This window comes from Macrotis lagotis, chromosome 4 (assembly GCF_037893015.1).
Source record: "Macrotis lagotis isolate mMagLag1 chromosome 4, bilby.v1.9.chrom.fasta, whole genome shotgun sequence".
Taxonomy (NCBI): Eukaryota; Metazoa; Chordata; class Mammalia; order Peramelemorphia; family Peramelidae; genus Macrotis; species Macrotis lagotis.
Window position 1 is genome coordinate 76165783 of NC_133661.1, and position 23575 is coordinate 76189357.

The 23575-nt window shown below is 34.0% G+C and overlaps 1 protein-coding gene across 1 annotated transcript in view; it reads left to right on the plus strand.

Annotated features, from left to right (window-relative positions):
• The window catches only part of HPSE2 (heparanase 2 (inactive)), a 740263-nt gene that overhangs the window by 538546 nt on the left and 178142 nt on the right, over window positions 1–23575 (plus strand). Inside the window, exon 9 of the mRNA XM_074233180.1 lies at window positions 23370–23484. Within this exon, the coding sequence (XP_074089281.1) occupies window positions 23370–23484 (115 nt within the window). The remainder of the gene's footprint in view (window positions 1–23369; window positions 23485–23575) is intronic.

The window sequence follows — 23575 nt, forward strand, 5'->3', positions numbered from 1 at the left end:
AGAATGATAAGCACTATCTATCTGAAACCATCAACAAGTATTATATGCAATGGGTATAAGCTAGAGACATTCCCAGTAAGATTAAACAAGAGAAAACAAGGATGCCTGTATCACTACTATTCAATATTAGAAATGTTAGCTTAAGCAATAAGAAAAGAAAAATAAATTGAAGGAATTAGAATTGGAAAGGAAGAAACAAAACTCTCACTCTTTGCAGATGACATGATGGTATATCTAGAGAACCCTTAAAAATCATCTAAAAAACTACTAGAAACCATTAGCAACTTTAGCAAAGTCACAGGATATGAATAAACCCACATAAATACTGAGCAATTCTATATATTATCATCAAGATACAGCAGCAAGAACTAAAATGAGAAATCCCATTTAAAATAACTTCAGACAATATAAAATACTTGGGAGTCTACCTGCCAAGGAAGACTTAGAAATGCTATGAAAACAACTACAAAACACTTTTCACACAAAATCAGATATAATTAACTGGGCAAAAACCAACTGCTCATGGATCTGTAAAGCTAATATAATAAAAAAAGACAATTCTACATAAATTAAACCACTAATTTAGTGCCTTATCAATCAAACTTCCCAAAAATTACTTTAATGAGCTAGAATCAATTGTAACTAAATACATATGGAGAAACAAAAAGTCAAGAATATCAAGGGATTTAATGGAAAAAGTGCAAAAGAAGGTGACTTAGCCTTTTCCAGATCTAAAATTATGTTATAAAGCATCAGTCATCAAAACTTTCTGGTATTGGCTAAGAAACAGAGTGGCAGATCAGTAGAATAGATTAGATGCAAAAGAGACAGCAGGAAATGATGATAGTAATCTGCTGTTTGATAAACCCAAACAGCCCAGCTTCTGGTATAAGAACTCTCTCCAATAAATTGGAAGTTAGTATGGGAGAAACTTAGATTAAGCCAATATCTCACACCCTATACCAGGATAAAATCAAAATGAGTGCAGGATTTAGACATAAAAGACAATATTATAAGCAACCTAGGAGAACAAGTAATAGTTTACATGAGAGATCTTTGGAAAGGGAAGCAATTTATGACCAAGAAAGAGATGGAAAACATCATTAAAAACAAACTGGATAATGTTGATTACATCAAATTAAAAAGATTGTGCATAAACAAAACCACTGTAACCAAGATCAAAAGAAATGTAATAATTTGGGAAATAAGTTTTACTAGTATTTCTGACAAAGGACCCATTTCTAAAATGTACAGAGAACTGAGTCAAATTTATTAAAAAAAAACACACAAGCCATTCTCCAATTGACAAATGGTCTAAGGTTATACAAAGGCAATTTGTAGATAGGGAAATCAAAGCTATACAGTCATATGAAAAAATGCTCTAAATCATTACTGATTAGAGAAATGCAAATTAAAGCATTTCTGAGGTACCCATCCCTCTCAGATTGACCAATATGACCAGAAAGGAAAATGATGAATGTTGAAAGAAATGTGGGAAATCTGGAATACTAATGCATTATGGGTGGAGCTATGAATTGATCCAGTCTTTCTGGAGAGCAATTTGGCATTATGCCCAAAGGGCAAGAAAAATGTGCACACCCTTTGATCCAGCAATGCCACTACTGGATCTATACCCTGAAGAGATCATGAAAAAGGGTAAAAACATCACTTCTACAAAAATATTCATAGCAGTTCTGTTTCTGGTAGCAAAGAATTGGAAATCAAGGGGATGTCTATCATTTGGGGAATGGCTGAACAAATAGTATATGAATGTTCTGGACCATATTATTGTTCTATTAGAAACCAGGAGGGATGGGATTTCAGAGAAGCCTGGAAACACTTGCATGAATTGATGCTGAGTGAGATGAGCAGAACCAGAAGAACATTATACACCCTAAGAGCAAAATGGAGTGATGATCAACCTTCATGGAATTGCTCATTCCATCAATGCAATAATCAGGGATAATGTTAGGGTATCTGTGATGGAGAATAATACCTTCTGTATCCAGAGAAAGGATTGTGAAATTCAAACAAAGATCAAAGGTTATTACCTTCAATTTTTTTTTAAAGTTGTCTTATGTACTCCATAATTTTACTATCTCTAATATTTTATTTTTTTTCCTCAGGGAAAAACCTTCTCAACACCTTCAATTATGATCAATGCATAGCATGGAAACAATGTAAAGATTACCAGATTGCCTTCTGTAGGGGAGAGGGTCAGGGAAGGGAAGGTGGGAGGGGAAGAATAAAATTCAAAACCTTACCAAAAAATGATAGGTAGAAACTACTATTGTATATAATTGCAAAACAGTAAAATATTTACATAACTTTAAAAAATGGGCTGGCTAGGTGGCACAGTGGATTGAGCACTAGTCCTGGAATCAGGTGGACCTGAGTTCAAATCTGACAACAGATACTTAATAATTACATAGTTTTGTGACCTTGGGCAAGTCATTTAACACCATTGCTTTGCAAAAAAACAAACAAAAATAAACAACAACAAAAAAGAAAATGCAAGAAATTTGATGCAAGTTATACATGTGCGATCAAGGAATGTATACTTCCATATTAGTCATATTGTGAAAGAAGACAAGCAAAAAGCCAAGAAAAAGTAAAGAAAAAGCATGCTTCAGTGGGCATTCAGATTCCATCAGTTTTCTCCAATGATATATAGTATTTTTCATAAGTCCTTCATGATTATCTTGGATCATTGTAATGTTCTGTCATTGACAATTCATCATTATTGCTGTTACTGTATACAATATTCTTCTGGTTCTAATTTCATTCCATATCAAATCATGTAAATCTTTCCAGGTTTTTCTGAGAGCATCTTGCTCATCATTTATTATAGCACAATAGTGTTCCAAAACAATAATATACTATATCTTGTTCAGCTATTCTCCAATTGATGGGCATCTGCTCAATTTCCTATTTTTTCTACCACTAAATGAGAGGCTACTTTTTTTTTGTACAGACATGTTTTATTCCCTTAAAAAAAAACCTCTTGGGGCAGCTAGTTGGCACAGTGGATAGAGCACTGACCCTGGAATCAGGAGGACCTGAGTTCAAATCCAACCTCAGACACTTAGTAATTGCCTAGCTGGGTGACCTTGGGCAACCTCATTGCCTTAAATAAATAAAAAATTTTTAAAAACATCATGATATCAAAAAAACCTCTTTGGAATATTCAACTAGCAATGATATTATTGGATCAAAGGCTATGGACAATCTGATTGCTCTTTGGGCACTATTCCACATTGGCCTTTAGAATGCTTGAAATAGTTTACATACTCACCAAACAATGCATTACTGTCTGAATTTTCCCACATCCTCAAATATGAAAGGTGTGGAGTAGTAGCTTAGAGTTGTTTTAATTTGAATTTCTGTAATCATTAGTGATTTAAAGTATTTTTTCATTATCTACAGAGAGCTTTGAAAACTACCAGTTCATATCATTTAAACATTTATCAACTTAGAAATGACTTATTTCTATAAATTTGACTCAATGCCCTAAGAATATACATATATACATATATATATATATATATATATTCATTTATAAGAAAATTTAGCTGCAAAATCTTTTTCTACAATTATGGTTACTGTTTATTCCCTCCATTCTATCCCCCCTTTTTATCCTATACTTTCTCCTTTCACCTTGTCCATTATCAAAACTGTCTTGCTGCTGTTACCTTCCCCAATTTTTCTTTTTATTTAATGATTTATTTATTTTCATATTACTTCAAAAATCTTATGGTGAAAGTAAGCATAACCCCTCTCAAAAAATAGAGAAATCTCAAGAAAAAGAAAGTGAGAAAAAAAATTTATTTTAGTCTGTGTTCAGATACCATTGTCACCATTGGCTCCCTCTCTGGGATGGGTTGCATTCTTTAGCATAAGTCCATCAGACTTTCAATATTTTTCCCACAGTTGCTATTGCTAGCTGTATTTCTCTCCATTCTATTCCTCCCCACTCCCATTTATTCTATTTTCTCTCTCCTATCACCATGTACCTCCTCAGAAGTGTGTTGTATCTGTCTAGCCTCTCCCATGATCTTCCCTCTCTTCTATCCCCTACACACCCCCTCCCCTCCCTCTATCCCCTTTCACCCATCCCTTTCCTCTCCTTTTCTTTTCCTCTCTAGGTTAAAATAGATTTATCGACCCTATTGAGTGTATATGTTATTTCCTCTTTTAGTCACTTGTCATGAAAATGAAGACTCACTCCCCTTCAACTTCCCCCTTTTCACTCCTTGCAAAAGCTTTTTTGGCTTTTTTTCATAAAATATCTTAGCCCATTCTACCTCTCCTTTCCCTTTCTCCCTGTACATTCCCTTTTCACCCATTGACTCCATCTTTATATTATTTCATTATATTCAGCTCCTTCTAATAGCTCTTATTAATGAGAAAGTTCATATGAGTTATCAGTATCTTCTTATTCAGGAATATACTCAGTTCAACATCATTAAATCCCTCCTAATTAGTCTTTCCTGTCCACCCTTTCTTTAATTCCCCTGAGATTAGACTTTCTGTTCAGCTTTGGTTATTTCAAGAGGAAAGTTTGAAAGTTCCCTTTTTCATTGAATGTCCATCTTTTCCCCTGAAAGAAGATGTTCAGTTTTGCTGTGAAGTTGATTCTTGGTTGTAATCCAAGCTCTTTTGCTTTCTGGAATATCATATTCCAAGTTTTACAAATCCTTAATGAAGACTCTGCTAAATGCTGTCTAATCCTGACTTTAGTGCCATAGTAATTGAATTGTTTCTTTCTGTCTCCTTTTAGTATTTTCTCTTTGACTTGGGGGTTCTGGAATTTGGCTAAAATATTCCTGTAAATTTTTTTGGGGGGGAGGGATCTCTTTTAGGAGGTAATTGGTGAATTCCCTCAATTTCTAGTTTTCTTCTAGGATATCTGGGCAATTTTTCTGGATTATTTTTTTAAAAAATGAAGTCTAGGTTCTTTTCCTGGTCATGACTTTGAGGTAGCCCAATAATTTTTGAATGATCTCTCCTGGATTTGTTTTCCAGGTCAATTGTTTTTCCAATGAGATATTTCACATTTTCTTCTAGGTTTCCATTTTTGTGGTTTTGTTTTAATGTTTCTTGATATGTCACAAAGTCATCAGCTTCCCTTAGCTCCATTCTACATTTGAAGGAGTTATTTTCTTCAGAGTGCTTTCTTATCTCCTTTTCCATCTGGTCATTTCTGCTTTTTAAGACCTTCTTCTCCTCATTAACCTTTTGCACTGCTTTTTCCATTTGACCTAAACTGGTTTTTAACAAATGTGATTTTCTTCAATATTTTTTGTATCTCCTTCATCAAACTGCTAATTTGGTTTTCATGATTTTCCTGAATCACTCTCATTTATCTTCCCAATTTTTTCTCTACCTCCCTTCCTTGCTTTTCAAAGTCTTCTTTCATCTCTTCCATACCCTGAGATCAATTCCTATTTTTTTCTTTGGGGCTTCGGATACAGAAACTTTGATTGTGCCATCTTCTGAGTATACATTTTGATTTTCCATGGGTCCGAAGTGTTTTTCTTTGGTCAGATTCTTTTTTTTTTCTGTTGCTTGTGCATTTCTTCAGCCCATAGTCTCAGAACTTCCAAGGTCTTATGTGAGGCTACAACTATTTTCTTGGCCTGTGCTCTAGTCTGTGAATGATCATAGGCCCTCCCCTCTGCCTTGGAGCTGTGAGGAGGGTCCCAGCTCTTCTATAGTAATATGAGGTCCCAGATTGTGACTTGGATCTGAGTATGGACAAAGAAGCAGAGTCCTGCCCCAGGGATCAGAAAGACCTCTGCAGTATCTCCCTAACGCCTTAACATCTGTGGGCTCTGGAAACAGCTGCTGGGTGACTATATAGAATCCTGGGGCAGAGCTGTCCTGAGGCTGTCCTGGGTTCCCCCACCCTCTCCCAGCCATCCCAGTGATCCCTAAGCCAAGAGGTCTGGAAACCGCTTCCATTTCTGCAGACCTAGGTGCTCCACATGCTGCTTCTGGAAGACTGGAGCTGGTTTGCTCTGGCACAGTGCAGCCAAGGCTGTGCTGTGGCTCTTTCCAATCCCAGTCCTGTGGAATAGACCTTTCTCATAGAGCTATCAAGTTGTCTTGGACTGGAAAATTGTTTCACTCAGTCTTTCTATGGGTTCTGCTGCATCATTTGGGGTTTTCGGGGGGGGCAGTTTCTGAGAAAATTACTGCCTTTATGCTGCTCTCTTGGCTCTACCCCCAACTCCCCAATTTTTCTTCTTATCAGCTCCCCTTTTCTCTTAATCTCTTCCCTTTATACTTTCCTGTACAGTAAGATTTTCTTTTAATGCAAATTTTATTATATTTTTCCATTACATGCAATGGTATTTTTTCAACAATCATCCATTTGTGTATTTATAAATTCCACATTTTTCAACCATCCTCCCTTCCTTCCCTCCCTCCCCATGGTGGTGAACAGTCTATTAAAAGTTGTATAAGTGCTTTCCTGTTTAACATATTTACAGATTAGTTATATTGTGAAAGAGGAATTAAAACTAAAGGGAAAGAAAAAAAGCCATGAAAAAGGAAAAACATAAAAGAAGATTTTAAAAAAAGTCAAAACAGTATGTTGGTTTTTTCCTTTGGATGTGTATAGCTGCCTTCATCATAATTGATCATGTCACAATGCTGTTCATAATTTGTACAATGTTCTCTTTGTTCTGCTCACTTCACACAGTTCTAGTTCTTGCAAGTCTTTCCATGCTTCTCTAAAGATCAATTACTCATGATTTCTTAAAGAACAGTAGTACTCCATGATATTTTGATATCCTAGCTTATTCAGTCATTCCCCAATTGATGGCTATACCCTCAATTTCCAATTATTTACCACTACAAAAAAAAAGAGTTGCTATAAATATTTTTGAATATGAGAGCCTTTTCCCATTTTTGATGATTTCTTTGGGATATGGAGCTAGTATTAGTATTGTTGTATCAACAGGTGTGGTCATTTATTGATCTTTGGGCACAGATCCAGATTGCTCTCCGGAATGACTGGATCAGTTAACACTACCACCAAAAGTACAATAATGTCCCAATTTTCCTACATCCTGTCCAATCTTGATCATTTTCCTTTTTTTAACATCTTAGCCAATTTGGTAGATATAAGGTGTACTTCATAGTTGTTTTAATTTTCATTTCTCTAATAATGACTTGGAGTACTTTTTCTTATAACTATAAAGAGCTTTAAAACCTTTAGAAAACTGCCTGCTTATATCTTCTGATCATTTATCAATTGTGGATGGCTTCTAATCTTATAAATTTGATTCAGTTCTCTCTGCATTTTAGAAGTGGCCCTTTATCAGAAACATTAACTGTGAAAATTATTTCCTAGTTTTCTGCCTTCCCTTTAATCTTGGTTGCATTGATTTTATTAGTGCAAAAACTTATAAATTTAATATAGTCAAAATCAATCATTTTTTAATTTAGAAAGTTCTCTATTTCTTGTTTTGGTCATAAATTTTTTCACTTTCCATAGCTCCAACAGATAGAGTATTTCTTGTTCTGTTAATTGGTCTAAATCCCATTTGACTTTGTTTCGATATAGGGTATGAAATGTGGGTCTATGCCTTGTTTGCACCATACTATTTTCCAGTTTTCTCAGCAGTTTTTGTTAAATAGTGATCTTATCCAAGAAACTAGTATCTTTGGGTTTGTCAAACAGTAGATTACTGTAGCCATTTTATTACTGTTTCTTTTGTACCCACTCTAATTTACTGATCCATTACTCTGTTTCTCAACCAGTACCAGGTAATTTTGAAGACTGCTACTTTATAACATAGTTCTAGCTCTGGTAGAACAAAGCCACCTTCCTTGGCAATTTTTCTCATCAATTCCCTTGATATTTTTTACCTTTTGTTGCTAAGATGAATTTTGTTACTATTTTTCTAACTGTATTTTATTGGTAATTTGATTGGTATGACACTCAATAAGTCATTTAATTTGGGTGAATTGTCATTTTTATTATACTAGCTCATCCTAACCATGAACAATGTTTTTCCTATTGTTTAAATATGACTTTGTGAGGAAAAAAATGTTTTGTAATTGCATTCATATAGTTTCTGGGTTTGTCTCAGGAGGTAAATTTCAAATGTTTTATGTCATCTACAGTTACTTTAAATGGAAGGTCTCTTTCTTTATCTTGCCCTTGGGCTTTATTGTAAATATATTCAAATTCTGAAGATTTTTGTGGGCTTATTTTATATCCTGCTACTTGCTGAAGTTTTAATTGTTTCAAGTAGTTTTTTAGTTGATTTTCTAGGGTTTTCTAAGTATACCATCATATTGTCTGCAAAGAGTTAAAAGTTATTCTTTCTTATTGTCAATTCTAAATTCCCTCAATTTCTTTTTCTTCTCTTATTGCTAAAGCTAATATTTCTAATACTATATTGATTAGTAGTGGTGTTAATGGACACTCTTATTTCATCCCTGATCTTATTGAAAATGCTTCCAATTTCTCCCCAATACATATAATGCTTCTAGATGGTTATAAATATATACTGCTTATTATTTTAAAGAAAATTCAATTTATTCCTATATTCTCTAGTATTTTTAATAAGAATTGATATTACATGTGTCAAAGGCTTTTTCACTATCAATTGAGATAATCATATGATTTCTCCTTGTTTTGCTAGGGATATGGTCAATTATTTTGATTGTTTTCTTAATATTTAACCACCCCTGGCTATCTGGTATAAGCCCTACCTGATCATGGTATATTATCCTAGTATTAAGTTGTTGTAATGTCTTTGCAAAAATTTTATTTAAAATTTTTGCATCATTGTTCATTAAGGAAATTGATCTATAATTTTGTTTGTTTTAGATCTCTCTGGTTTAGGTATCAGGTGTCTTAAAAGGAATTTGACAGAAGTCCTATTATTTTTTTAGAATAGTTTATATAGAATTGTAATTAATTGTTCCTTAAATGTTTGTTAGAAACCACTCTTAAATTCATCTGGGCCTGGAGATTTTTTTCTTAGGAAATTTATTGATGGTTTCTTCTATTTAAGTAGTTTATTTCCTCTTCTGTTGATCTGAATAGCCTATATTTTTATAAATATTCATTAATTTCACTCAGGTTATCAAATATATTGGCATACAGTTGGGCAAAATAGCTCCAAACTATAATTTTAATTCCTCCTCATTGTGATGAGTTCATCCTTTTCATTTTTGATACTGGTAATTTGGTTTTCTTCTTTCTTTTTATAAATAAGATTAATGAAAGATTTATCTATTTCATTGTTTCTTTCTCATGAAACCAGATCATAATTTTATTTATTAGTTCAATTTTATTATTTTCTCCTTTGATTTTCAAAACTTCTATTTAATTGGAGATTGTTCTTTTTCTAGTTTTTTGGCTGTAATATTCCTTGAAATTCTTATTCAGGGGTCTCTTCCTGTAAGTGATTGGTGGATTCTTTCAAAGACTATTTTGTCTTCATGCTCTAGAATATTAGGGCTATTTCCCATGATTATTTCCTGAAAGATATTTTCCAAGCTCACTTTTTGATTGAGGCTTTCAGATAGACCAATAATTCATAAATTATTTCTCCTGGATCTATTTTCTAGGGCATTTGTTTTTCCTAAAATGTACTTTACATTTTCTTCTATTTTTTTCAACTTTTTGGTTTGTTTGATGGTTTCTTAATGTTTCATAGAGTTATTAGTTTCTGTTTGTACAATTCTAATTTGTTTAGGTTTTTGCAAGGAAGATGGGGTTAAGTGGCTTGCCCAAGGCCACACAGCTAGGTAATTATTAAATATCTGAGGCTAGATTTGAACTCCAGGGCCAGTGCTCTATCCACTGCACCACCTTGCTGTGCCCCAATTTGAAATTTTAAGGTTATTTTCTTAGCTTTTGTGTTTCTTTTCCAGTTGGTTAATTGTACTTTCTGATGAGTTTCATACCTTTTCCTGTTTGTTTATTTTATTTTTTAATGAGTTTCATTCCTTTTCTAGTTGGTTGATTTTAGTTTTGATGAGTTACATACTTTTATTCCCTTGATCATTTTTACTTTTAAAGGAATTGGCTTTTTCAGTCAATTTTTCATAATCCTCCTGCATGGCTCTCATTTCTTTTTTTTCAATTTTTCTTCTTCCTCTCTTCATTGGTTTTTAAAATCCTTTTTTAGATCTTCCAAGATGTTTTGAATTTGAGACTAATTCATAAATTCTTTCGAAGTTTTCTTCTGAGCTGGCATTTTTATCATCCCTATCTGAATAATAGCTTTTTATAGTTAGTCCTTTTGGTTTTTTGCTCATTTTTATATTTGAACTCTGCTCCTGAGGTACAAGAAGTATAGTCTCAAGCTTTTTGTGCTGGGGTTGGGGTCTGATCTCTGTCTCTTTGTTTCCAAGGGGTTGCCAATGCAGAGATTTTTTCCCCTCCTTTATGCCAAGGTTCTGCGTATGCAGCAGTTGGTTACCAATTCAGTTCTGCCTGTTGCCCCACTGTTCCTAGGATTTGGGCTTTGTCTGACCTGCTATCTAGCTTCCAGGCCTTTGGCTGCTATCAAACTGACCTGAGACCCATCCTGCACTGTAGCTAAGGGCCTCCTGCTGACTTTCCCACTCTCCCACCTATGCTGGGCTATATTTCCCCCTTACACCAAAAAAAAAAAAAAAAACCAGATCTTTACTGAAGATCTTCCATGATATCTTGAGTTGAAAACTTGTTTCCACTCTTTTTTTTGGTGGGAATCTGTAATCTTAAGATCTGTGTAGAGGCTTCATTTAAATTGTGTCAGAAAAATACTCTGGGAACATGCTAGCTTTGCGCCACCATCAAGGCTCTGACCTGGAAGTGTCTGAATATATCAAATTTGACAAGTTTAATACTCTATAAGATAGATTTTTATACCCAACTGAATGTGTATGTGATTTCCATTTTGAGCCAATTTTGATGAGAATAAGGTTCACATGCTCCTCCCTGCCTTCTCCCTTTTCCCCTCCACTGTGAAAGTTCCTTCACATTTATTTTATTTTATTTCCCTTTATTCTTCTTTTTCACCCCTTAATTTTAATTTTAAGATAACCACCCCATCATTTTCAACTCACATCCATGCCCTCTTTCATTAAGCTCCTTCTAACTGCCCTAATAATGGGAAAGGTTTTAGGAGTTACAAATATCTTTTCCCATGCAAAAATGTATAGTTGATTGAATTCCTTTTGATTTCTCTTTCCTGTTTTTTTTTTTTTATTCTTCTCTTGAGTCTTGTAATTGAAAGTTCAATTTTCTGTCTTTTTTCATCAGGAATGCTTGAAAGTCATCTATTTCTGAAGAAATTATACTCAGTTTTGCTGGGTAGATGTTTCTTGGTTGTAATCGTAAGTCTTTCCCCCCCTCTAGAATATGATCTTCCAAAGTCTCTGATTCTCTAATATAGAAACTGCTTGTGGCTCCACAATATTTTAATTGTTTCTTTTCAACTGTTTACAATATTTTTTTCTTGACCTAGTAGCTCTAGAATTTAGATATAACATTCCTGGAAGTTTTCATACTGAGATTTCTTTCAGGAGGTGAATAGTGGATTCTTTAAGTTTCTATTTTACCCTCTGGTTCTAGAATATCAAGACAGTTTTCCTTGATGATTTCTTCAAAGATGATATCTAGGCTTTCAGGCTACCCAATAATTCTTAAATTATCTCTCCTGGAACTATTTCCTAGGTTAGTTGACTTTCCAGTGAGATATTTCATATTTTCTTCTATTTTTTCTTTTTTCTTTTGTTTCATTGTTTCTTGATACCTCATAAAGTCATTAACTTCCATTTGCCCAATTCTAATGTTTAAAGAATTATCTTCTTCATTGAGCTTTTGTGCTTCTTTTTTCATTTGGTCAATTCTACTTTTTAAGGAATTCCTTTCTTCAGTTAAGTTTTGTAACTTTTTCCATTTGGCCAATCTTGCTTTTCAACTCAATCTTCTCTTCATTGAATTTTTATGCTTCTTTTACCATTTGATCTGTATCTGTTTCTAAGTTGCTATTTTCTTTAGTATTTTTTATGTCTCCTTTACCAAGCTATCAATTTTTTTCATGATTCTCTTGAATAACTGTTATTTCTCTCCCCAGTTTTGAACACATTTACACTCTATTGCAAAAGTTCCTTTGTACCAAAAAAAAAATTATTAGTCTTCTCTCATTCTTACTTTCAGTTTTTAAACTGCTTTCTTCACCCACACATATCTATTCCACTGGAGCCTCCTGAGTGAGACTTCATTTATCCATTTGCTGCAAAAGAGGTACCGCTAAGTATGATTCCTATGGAGGAGTAAAAGAATAGCAGATTTTCAATCATTTCTGATGAAAATAAACTAGGTAGAAGCTTTGAAATATAAACAAAGAGTGAAGAAAACCCTTTAAAGAGATCAATCTGATCAACCATCTTCCCTATCCCTAAAGAAGCACCCTTGACTTCAGAAGAGTCATAAATGTAAGTGGAGATATTACACTAAAATCTGTTGTGAATATCCATTGTTTTCTAATTTACAAGGAATGAAGATAAAGAGCCTTGGTTGTCCAATTGGAAATTCAATTTTATCCAAATTTAGTGAGAGCCTGTGTTTTCATTAGCTGAAAATTTTGTAGTCATGGAATATCTTTCTCACCATTGTATATATACAATCATATTGTTTTTAAAGATCCATTTCAGTTTTCAAATTCTTCACTGTTCAGAGAACCAAAAATATGACTCTAATCTGTCATGTTGCAACTTAAAGTCATTTCGCTCCTGTTCTATCAGTTGTCATGTAAATACATAATGTAAATCATAAAAATTATATTAACTTGTTCAAAGAAAAAAAAATCAGACTTGTTCATTTTCTGCTGCAAAACAGTTTATAAAGAAACATAAAGAAACTGAAAAGAAAATTCTAGCAAAAAGACCACAGCAATATATTCAAAAAATTACACACTCTAACCAGGTTGCATTCTTATCAGAGATACCAACAAGGTTCAGCATTAGAAAAATAATTGATACAGATATATTTTTTGCAAGACAGTGGAATTAAGTGACTTGCCCAAGGTCACCCAACTATATAATTATTAAGTGTATGAGGCCAGATTTGAACTCAGTCCTCCTGACTCCAGGGCCGGTGCTCTATCCATTATGCCACCTAGCTGCCCCTTATACACTCATATTAAAAAAAAAAAGCAGTCCAGAATTATATCAAAATAGATATCCCCAAATCCTTTACTGAAGTAAAACACACATTTATTTGAAAAACTCATCAAAATATGGTTGGCATTCTTTTCAGTATAAAAGAGTAAAGCAAGGTTACCTTCTTTTCCCATTGTCATTTGTCATAAGTTCTAAAAATGCCAGTGCTAGCAATAAAAACATGAGAAAAAAATCAAAGGCAAAGATATGGGCAAAATGGAGACAATTTACATAGAAATTGTTTAGAATTTACATAGTAAATATCAGAGAATTGGGAAAGGAATAAATTAAAAATAGCTTCAGTAAGGCAGATGTATATCGAATAATCTACAAAAATCATCAGCATTTCTATTTAGCAAAACCATAATTCTGAAAGAAATAATAGACCATCTCATACAAAATACTGAAAATATCTGAAAGCCATTTCTATAAAGACAGACTCTAAACTTTTTTTAGGTACAATTACAAAATAATCTTTAAAAGAAAAAACAACTTAACTTGATAGACATTCAGTTCTGATGGCTAGTCCATGACAATATAACAAAAATGGAAATACCACCAAAATTAGCTTACATATTTAGAGCTAAGGTCACAGCAGAAAGAAAAAGAAACAAGATAAGAAAAGAAAACACGATCAGGTATCTTTCATAGCTATGGCTGAGAGTTTTCAACCAAATAAGTGATAGAACCTATCACAAAGCATAAAATAGATAACTTCAGTTACTTAAAGTTGAAAAGTTTTTGCATAAACAAAATCAATACAATTAGAATGAGAAGAGAAGCCAGCAATTTTTGGGGAAAGTTCTCATTTTATTTACCTTTGTTAATCATCTGATAGATTATGTATGTATGTGTCTAATTTACAAAATATATAAGATCAAGGGTCTGAAGGACAAATGACAAAAGGCTATTAACAAATATTTCTCAAAGGAATTACAAACTTAACCATATGAATGACTGTTCCAAATCATTAATAATAAAAGAAATGAAAATCAACACCACTCTAAAGTTTTATCTCCTATTCAGCAAATCAGCAAAGGTGCCAAGAAATAGAATGTCAGTGTCTGAGGGGAATACAGAGAAATAGTAACACTAATGCTCTGTTGTATTATGAATTAATTATGAAATGATTAAATAGTCCTGGAAAGCAATTTGGAATTTTGCTAAGAAAGTACCTAAAATGTTCATTCCCTTTGGACCAAAGATGCCATTATTAGGCATATACCCCCAAAGAGGTCCAGTACAGAAAAAAATGTTCTAAATGCACCAAAATATTTATTGTAGTACTCAAATAGCTGGGAATTGGTATGTGTTTGATTAAAGAATAGCTTAACAAACTGTAGTATGAGAATGTGATAAATTATTACTATACTATAAGAAAAGATGAATATAAGCAATTCAAAGAAGAATAGAAATAATTACATGAAGTTAAACGAAATTAGGTGGGAATATATATTTTATATGTATATATGTGTGATGATTGCAAGTGATGTAAAATTAAAAGAACTGAAATAAAATGAAATTAGAGGCTTTGTAGTTTTAAGAACGCAGTTTGGCCTGACACTTCCTGCATTTGGTCTCAGTTTCTTCACCTACAAAATAGGTTGTAGACTAGATCAGTTATCAAACAGGCAGCCAACAACATTCTCAATTGTGGCCCAAACCAGATTAAAATGTAACTGAAAATTATTGAAAAAATGATGAAAAAAAAGTTGAAAAATGTTCAGCATTTTAGGGTACTGACAAAAAAGTGATGGAAGTAATTGCTTAATAGCTATCAGTTGTTTTAGAAAGATTGTGGCAGCTAGAATTTGATTAGCAAATTAGACAGATGGCAGCTAGATGAAGCACTGGTAGAGGATCAACCCGGAAGTCAAGAGGACCTGAGATCAAATCCACCGTTAGATCCTTACTAACTGTGTAACTTTGGGCAAGTTTCTTAACCCTGATTGCCCCACATCCAGGACTATCTCCCATCATCCTGATTCATATCTGGCCACTGGACCCCAATGACTCTGGAGGAGAAAGTGAGGCTGGTGAGTCAATACAGCTCCCCCTCACTCAAATCAAATTTTCTTGCTTGTCATCATATCACCTCCCTAATGTCATAGTTTTCTTTGAGAAAGGGCAAACATCATCATCACTATAGAAAAACTGTACAGAGAATAAGAAAGAAGGATAAATGTCCTCATTCCCCATTTTTTTACACTACAGTTTGAAACTTCATCAGAACCCTATTTGTATATCTTATTGTGGAACAAGAGTGACCCTGATGCAAGGCAAAGCCCACTCAGTATAGGATTTAGAATGCTCTGAATTGCATTCTTGAGAGTTTGGGAGTATAGTTTTGGTAGCAGAAATTGTCTACTTTCTGAAGACCAGTCTGGCTAGGTTTTCAAAGCGAGGCTAGTGTCTGATTGATGAATTCTTTGGAGTTGGCAATCAATGAAACATAGAAAACTACAGAATGCCTCAACTTTAAGCTTCCCAAAAGTTTTTGTGAAATTTTCACTAATAAAGGTTTAAATTGCATTAATACTTAAAGAACATGGGGTGGCTAGGTGGTGCAGTGGATAGCGCACCAGCCCTGGAGTCAGGAGTACCTGAGTTCAAATCCAGCCGACATAATAACTACCTAGCTGTGTGGCCTTGGGCAAGCCTCTTAACCCCATTGGCTTACAAAAAATAAAAAAATACTTAAAGAACATCCTCTATACAGTGGTCTTTACTTTTGTGCGTCTGCTTCCAGCTTCTGCATTGAAAGTAGTTGTAAAGGAACAGAATTGCCCATACACACAGTTGTTAGATAGTCTATAAAATAAACTTAGCTGCTGCTACTCTGAATTTGACATCTTTGTTTAGTGATCAACAAGGAAAAAATGACTGAAGAAACTCAGTTTTTAATAATCTTGACATTCTCACTGTAAATAAAAGCAGAAGCCTGAAAAAGTTGCAACTAAACAAACAGATGGCTCACATTCTCCCTGGAGAGGGCAATAATGGAATTAATAGAATTGGTTTTATTATTAAGGCCAAGAGACATGATTTGATGGGGCCATTGGTTAGCTAATATTTATTCCTCATGATAAATATTTTCAAAAAGATCACCTTGAAAATAATGTTATTCATGAACTAAAATATATTGCAGAAGAGAAACAGAAAGAGAAATTTTATAAAGAGCTTGATTAAATTAAATTTAATTAAACTTAAAAGAACTTGATAAAATAAAATTAAATAAGTACTGAAATCAGTAAAAATGTAGGATGATTTTGGAGATGACAAGTAAAAACTAATATCACAAAAATGTAGTTTATCATTTTTTAACAGTTAGAAAATGACTTGTTACTGATGTGGTAGCTATTCCTGAATCAACTCTGTGCACTATCATACCATTAATTTCTTAGAGCAATGATGAAAATTAATACAAAACTATAATGGACAAAAGATTTGATTTATTTTAGAAATTTTTTTTTGCCAAAAATGTGATGTAGATGGAAGATTAAACATTCCATAATGAGACTAAAAATGCTTTAAATTTATTTCCTCAGTCAAGAAACACTTGATTTACTTGCCAAGAAAATTACAACAGCTAAGAGGAATATTATTTTAGAATATGAACTGTTTGTAAAATCTTACAGAAGAGGAAGGTGAAAACTTGCAAGCAATATTGATTTACCAAGCAGTGAGAAGCAATGGAGTGGGAAGAAGGCTTAAAGAAAGTTGATAAGTGACCCATAAGTCATGCTAAGAGAATTTAAAGGTGAAATTAGAAGTAAGACAAAAAACTGACAAGACAAGAAAAAAGATCTTGGGATTTCATCATTCGTTTTGCCATCAAGACCAGTGAAGCCATCATATTTGGACTCGATATCACAGTACTAGATGTGAACTAATAGACACCGTGAACACACAATTGAAGACCACACAGATAAGAAAAGCAACTGAATTGGACCAGGGGTACACAGAAGAGACCTGTGCTGAAGACAACACAATTTTGAAGGTGTCATGGAATCTTGGATTTTGAGCTGGAAGGGCCTCAGATAATCTAGTCTAGTACATTCATTTTGCAGATAATGAGTCTGAAACTCAGGGAGATTAAGTAATTTCACAGTTATAAAGATTGTAAGTGCTAGAGCTTGTAATAATTTCTCAAGTTATCTGAAGGGGAAAATTCAAATGTGAAAAAAAAACTCAGAATTTATGACTACCAAAAAGAGATTATCGAGAAAACTACCAATTCATATGTCTGCTTTCCTATCTACATAAAATTTTTATGATAATAACTATACAAATATTGATGATATCTTTGGTGGGGATATTAAAGGAAAAATAGAGAATTTCACAAATGATATTCTATAGAAGATAAGATCTTTATTATTCTATTGAATAAATGATATAAAGAATATATAATTTCTGTTTTTCTTTGATGACTATTAAGCATTTGATTCATTAGTAGAAAATTCTGTCTTAAAAACTTGACTCCCACATATTGTCCCATATTTATACACTTAAATTGTAACAGATGAAATTATAGGGAGAACCTTATTCAACAGCCCTATAGATAGTAATATCATTATGTATAAAACATATGTATGCTTTTGAAAAGTGTTTATTACCTCTTGAATGAGTTCTATCCCAGAGTCCAAGTTGAGGGTGGATTTCCCTTTAAGTATGAAGAGTCTCTATATGTTCTTGGTTTTAGATGCCATTATGTGGACTGCATCAAGCCCCAGACTATTGAAGAGCCTTCTAAATGAGATCCATAGTCATTCAAAGAGTTCATCCTAATCCATGTAGGAACAACCAAGCACAGGTGAATAGGGTGCTTAAGGTAGACTCCATCCATCAATGCTGATTTATCATGATACATTATTTATATATCTGCTGATTTATAATGAATCATTTTAGCCTCCACAGAATTAAAGATGATGGTCACCCAAAAGACATTTAATTAGGCACATGTTGGGTATAAGCCAGCTGCAACACAGATCATATAAAGAATTATGAAGTGCTGTCAGGGCAGCTAGGTGGCTCAGTGAGTAGAGCAATGACCCTGGAATCAGGAGGACTTAAGTTCAAATCCAGTCTCAGACATTTGACACTTACTGGCTGTGCGACCTTGTCTAAGTCACTTAACCCCATTGCCTTGCAAAAACCAAACAAACAAACAAAAGGAAGTATTATCAGTGGTCTCATCAAAGAAATGTATGAAAAAGATGAGCTAGTCATATGATGAGAGCAATGCAAACTGTAGACAGGCTGTATGCCCATTTAAATCCTTGGGATCTTAGAAGCATTCAAGGAAGATGTAGAAATATTAATTGGATCTCTTTTAAAAAATTAAAAGAAGGATATAGAAGGACTTGCTATGAGCTGCAGAAAATGCATAAAAGAATATTGATGAGAGTAGTGCAGGATAGATAGTAACAAATGGGTTTTGATCTACATAATTGGTAGGAATTCCCATATTGATGATCATAGATCCATTTGTGAATTTAAAGGGGGAAAAGTATATGTGCATGACTTTGATTACTGGAAGAATGCTCAGGTATCATTGTCAAGATAATTTATAATTAGAATGAAAAAAGACAGAATGGTAAATTGAGAAGAATTCATGCCAAATTAATTTCATTTCCATTTTTTAGTTTTATCAAGATTAAATATAATAGCGATAAATATAAGATCCTACATTCAGTTTTTTTAATTGTCTCACACATACAGAATGAGAGAAAGAGAAAATAGACAGTGAAAAAGTAGTAGAAAAAGATCAGAAAAGTTTAGTGAACTATAAATTCAAAATAAATCAACAGTGTCACATGACTGTCAAAAGAGTTTGATCATTATTAGACTATATAGGGGATATTGTTGGGGACAGGTGTTTAATGTCCTCATAGTAAGAGTTGAAGGAACTATAGATCAGCCAGAGCCTAAAGAGGGGTTAGTATTTGAAGAACTGTCTGTCTTGTAGATGTCATCCCCCTGAGGACAGAACTAATAGCAATAGATAGGACTTGAAGAGAAATAAAGTTCTGAATTAAGAAAAGTTTCCCAACAAATAGTGTCCAAAACTGAAATGGACTGTCTCCACCATCACTGGAAATCTTTGATCAGAAAATAGATGGCTATTTGTTGTGAATACCAACAAAAATAATGATAATAATAATATTTGCATAGTTCTTTAAGGTTTGTAATGTCCTTTATAAATATCATCTTGTTTCATTCTCTTAGCAACTCTGGCTAGTAGATGATAATGTTATCCTATTTTACACATGAAGTATTCTAAAATTAAGTGCCTTGTCCAGATTCACTCAAGTAGCATCTGAAGCCAGATTTAAATTAGGATCTTCCTCACTCTTAAATTCAGCCCTCTATACTTCTTACCACTTACCTAATCAGGCACAAGATAGACTGGATGATTTAGGATTATAAAATCATAGATTTGGAACTGGAAGGGACCTTAGAGGCTCACTAGTCCTAGTTTCTCATCTCACTACACGAGAGATTAAGTTACTTCTCAAGAACATATAAGGTAGTAAGCAGGAGATCCAGGACTTGAATCACCACTTTTTTTCTATGGAACTATTTTTTTTTCTCTTTCTAAATGTAAATTCTATGATTTGATGTATGCTTTCCCTATCATTTCCATCTACTCAATTGCTAAGTCAAGTTGATCTCATCTACATAATATCCTTTGAATTCATTCCCTCAGGCCTCATTACTATTAGTATTATTGACTTTGCTATTTTTCCTTCAGTCCATCCTCTATATTCCTGCCACCCTGATTTTCCTTTTGTACATGTTTAAGTCATGTCACTTCTCAGTTCAAACCCTTTCAATAGTTTCTTTTTGCCTGTCAAATAAAGTGCAAACTTCTTATTCTTCCATTATCTTTCCTTTCCTCTTTTGTTTTAAATTGTATCTATATATGTATATGTCTGTGTGTATATGTAAATATATGTATATATACACAAGTGTGTATTTATATATATCATATATATCTGTGTATATACTTACATATAAATATATATACTGAATAGCATGTATTTCCTGAATTTTTCTACTTTACTGCTTTTTGGGTCATGCTGATTTGTTTGTCTAGGAGACCCTCTCCTTCACTTTCTCTACCTTTTAAATCCTACCCATCTTTTAAAGAAGAAAGAGTCCTTGACCTCTCAGTAGTCTTTGATCCTTCCAGTCACTTGCTTCACCTTTAAAATCTCTCTTCTCTAGGTTTTCTTTTTATTTATTTGTTTAAGACAATGAGATTAAGTGACTTGCCCAAGGTCACACAGCAAGGCACTTATTCAGTGTCTGAGACTGAATTTGAACTTAGGTCCTCCTAACTCCAGGGATGGTGCTCTATATACTGTGCCACCTAGCTACCCCCTCTGTAGATTGTCTTGGCCTGCTCCCTCTTGGTTCTCCTCCTCTCTATCTGATCATTCTTTCTCATCCTCTTTGTAGGATCTTCTCTCTTCTCTTGTTTCTCTTAATGATCTCATCAGCTCTCAAGACTCAACTATCATACCTATGCAGGTAATTTCCAGATTTAGTCAAATTTCTCTCTTGATCTCCAGTCTCACATCTCCACCGGGATGTCCCCTAGCTCTCTTAACGTCAGACTGCTTCCTCTCTTCCTCTCTTATTGTAGAGGCACCATTGTCCTTCTTTCTCAGGCTCACAACCCAGTGGTCACCCTTGACTCATTCCTGCCTCCTTACTCTCTCATAGCCAACAAGTGCTGTTGGTTCTCCTTTTATCACATCTCTTACATAGCCCTTTTCTCCTTTCCCATTGCTGCTACCCTGAAACAGGCCCTGATCCTCTCCCACCTAGACCTCTACCTCAAGGGCCTCCCCACTCCAGTCTGACCTTCAACAAGCTTTCAAATTGATGATTACATGGATGATACTAATAATAGGCAGCATTGACATCATGTTTATTGCATCGAATTGATCATTTTACAGTTACTGTCTCATTTGGAATATAGATGCAGTTATTAGCCACATTTTTACAGATGAGGAAACTGAGGCAAATAGAATAGAAGTGACTTATTCAAGTCATACAACAAGTAAATGTCTAAGACTGGATTCAAGTTCCAGTTTCCTGACTCCATACCCAACACTCATCCACTTTACCACTTTGCTAGTTAAACTGAAGTCTATAGAGGTGACTTGCTCAAAATTATATCTTAGTAGAAAGCAGAATCAAGATATGAACCCAGATCTTCTAACTCCAAATTCAATGCTTTTTCTACCATTCTGTCTACACTGTCCAATCAGTATTTATATGGGAATGGGGGGTGAAGAGAAGGAAATAAATCTCTGCCATATTAAGAGTACTTTTCGGTACCTTTCAACATATTGATTCCCCTTTGCAGTAGGTGAAAATAGGATTCGTTCATTAAGCTACATTTTTTTTGAATGGCTGCTTTGTGTAATGCATTCTATTGTTCTTAGAGCTTATGGGCCATATAAGGAAGTATCAGGAATGGCCCCTCTTAATGTGTATATACAGGTGTATATAATCCCAAGATACGACAGATGCATTGCGTAGGCACACAAAAATGTGACTAGTCTTCTGCACACTGTAATCTACACAAGCTTACAGATGTCTTCACATATACAAACACCAAGACACATTGATAGTTTTACACCCATGTGCTCCTAGATGCAGTACCTCATAGACACATAAACACTTAGAGCACATGTGTATGTATTCACAGAGAAATCACAGACTCTCTTTGATTTTCACAGCTTCAGTATGAAGAGAATACTGAGGTTGGAGTTGGGAAAACAGAGTTAAGATCCCAATTTCACCAATCAGTGACACTGGGATATGGCTTGACTTAAGAGTTCATCCATCTATAGAGAAGGGATAACAGTGTTTCTATGCCAAGGGTCAGTAAATGCTTGTTTTAATTAATTCATCTTAAAGCTCAGCTTTCTTATTTGTGAAACAGAAGTCCATTTCAGTTGATATTTTGTAATTATAAATACATTTTAGGGTGGTAATTGCTGTGAAGAAAAAACAAAGATTGTGAGGTAGAAAGTTATGGTTTATCTAGTCCAGTATTCTCTTTTTTCACATGAGGAAACTGATTCCTAGAGCCATGAAGCGGATCGCTCAGTACATTATTGAGCAAAGGGTTTAAACTCAGTTCTACTCATTCCTAATACAGTCCTTTTTTCCATATGGCCATTTTCAATATTATATGTGTGAGATGCTTTGAACATAAAATATGATATAAATCATAAGGCACAATTATAATAAATATGAAATTATTTTAATCAATAGTTTTGATTCTAATTTACTAGTTTAGGAAAGATATACATTTCTTATTAGTCTCTTACATGTTGACTATTCAGTGACTTTTAAGCTAGTTCTAACTTTAAGAGTTCAAATAATATTTTAGGTCTATTAAGAATTAGCAAAATTTTAAGTTTTCTGTTATTTTAGAAGTGTGCATAATAAAAGTTTGTATGTCTGTGTGCTAGGTATGTGTGCTAGGTATGTGCAGAAGTATGTGTTTGTGAGCATTTGATGAAAAAAAGTGACCTTTGGAATAGCCATAATGCTTGTGAATGATGACTTCTGTGTGAGGATGGATGTTTGACTATTTTACACTAATGATGTTATGCATGATGAGCATTAGGTATTATGGGGAACCTGTCTTTGTTGGGATATATCAGTTTCTTTTTCACTAGTTGGATCTAGGAATAAGTATGATTATAATAAAAAGTTCCTTAATAGTAGCTCTTCTTTTAAGACATGTGCATGTTTGTATATAAATTCTTAGAGTTGGAGAAGACCTGTATGGTTGGTGTGTATACAGTGGAGGTGTCCAGGTAGGAGAATCTAAGTAAAGGATTACATAATTATGATTACACAATTGCAATTGTGTCTTGTAAGATGCAAGGTCTTGCCCTGGAAATCTACCTAAAAGCAGGTATGCTTTGTGGTTTATGATATAGAGTAATACCATAGGTCTGGACACCAGATTTGAAGATCTTAAGGAAAAATAGACATTATCCAGTTATTATTTAAGTTGCAAATATTCTTTGCATACTGTGGGAGAGTGATTGGTAGACTTTGCTCTGCCAGCCAGTCAGTAATCTTTAGGATACTTTTTTCCAGTCTGTACCTATTTTGAAATGCATTGATGTAGCTGTTTTCCTGCTTTTTAGATGGTTGAACACTTTAGGAATGTTGGCCAATCAGGGCATCGATGTTGTGATACGGCACTCATTTTTTGACCACGGCTACAATCACCTTGTGGACCAGAATTTTAATCCATTACCAGTAAGTGCGGGATGAAGATCCCATTACCCTATTCCATGTCTTTCAATCCCTCTGATCATATCTTTTGTCTTACTGTATGTAGCCTGTGAAA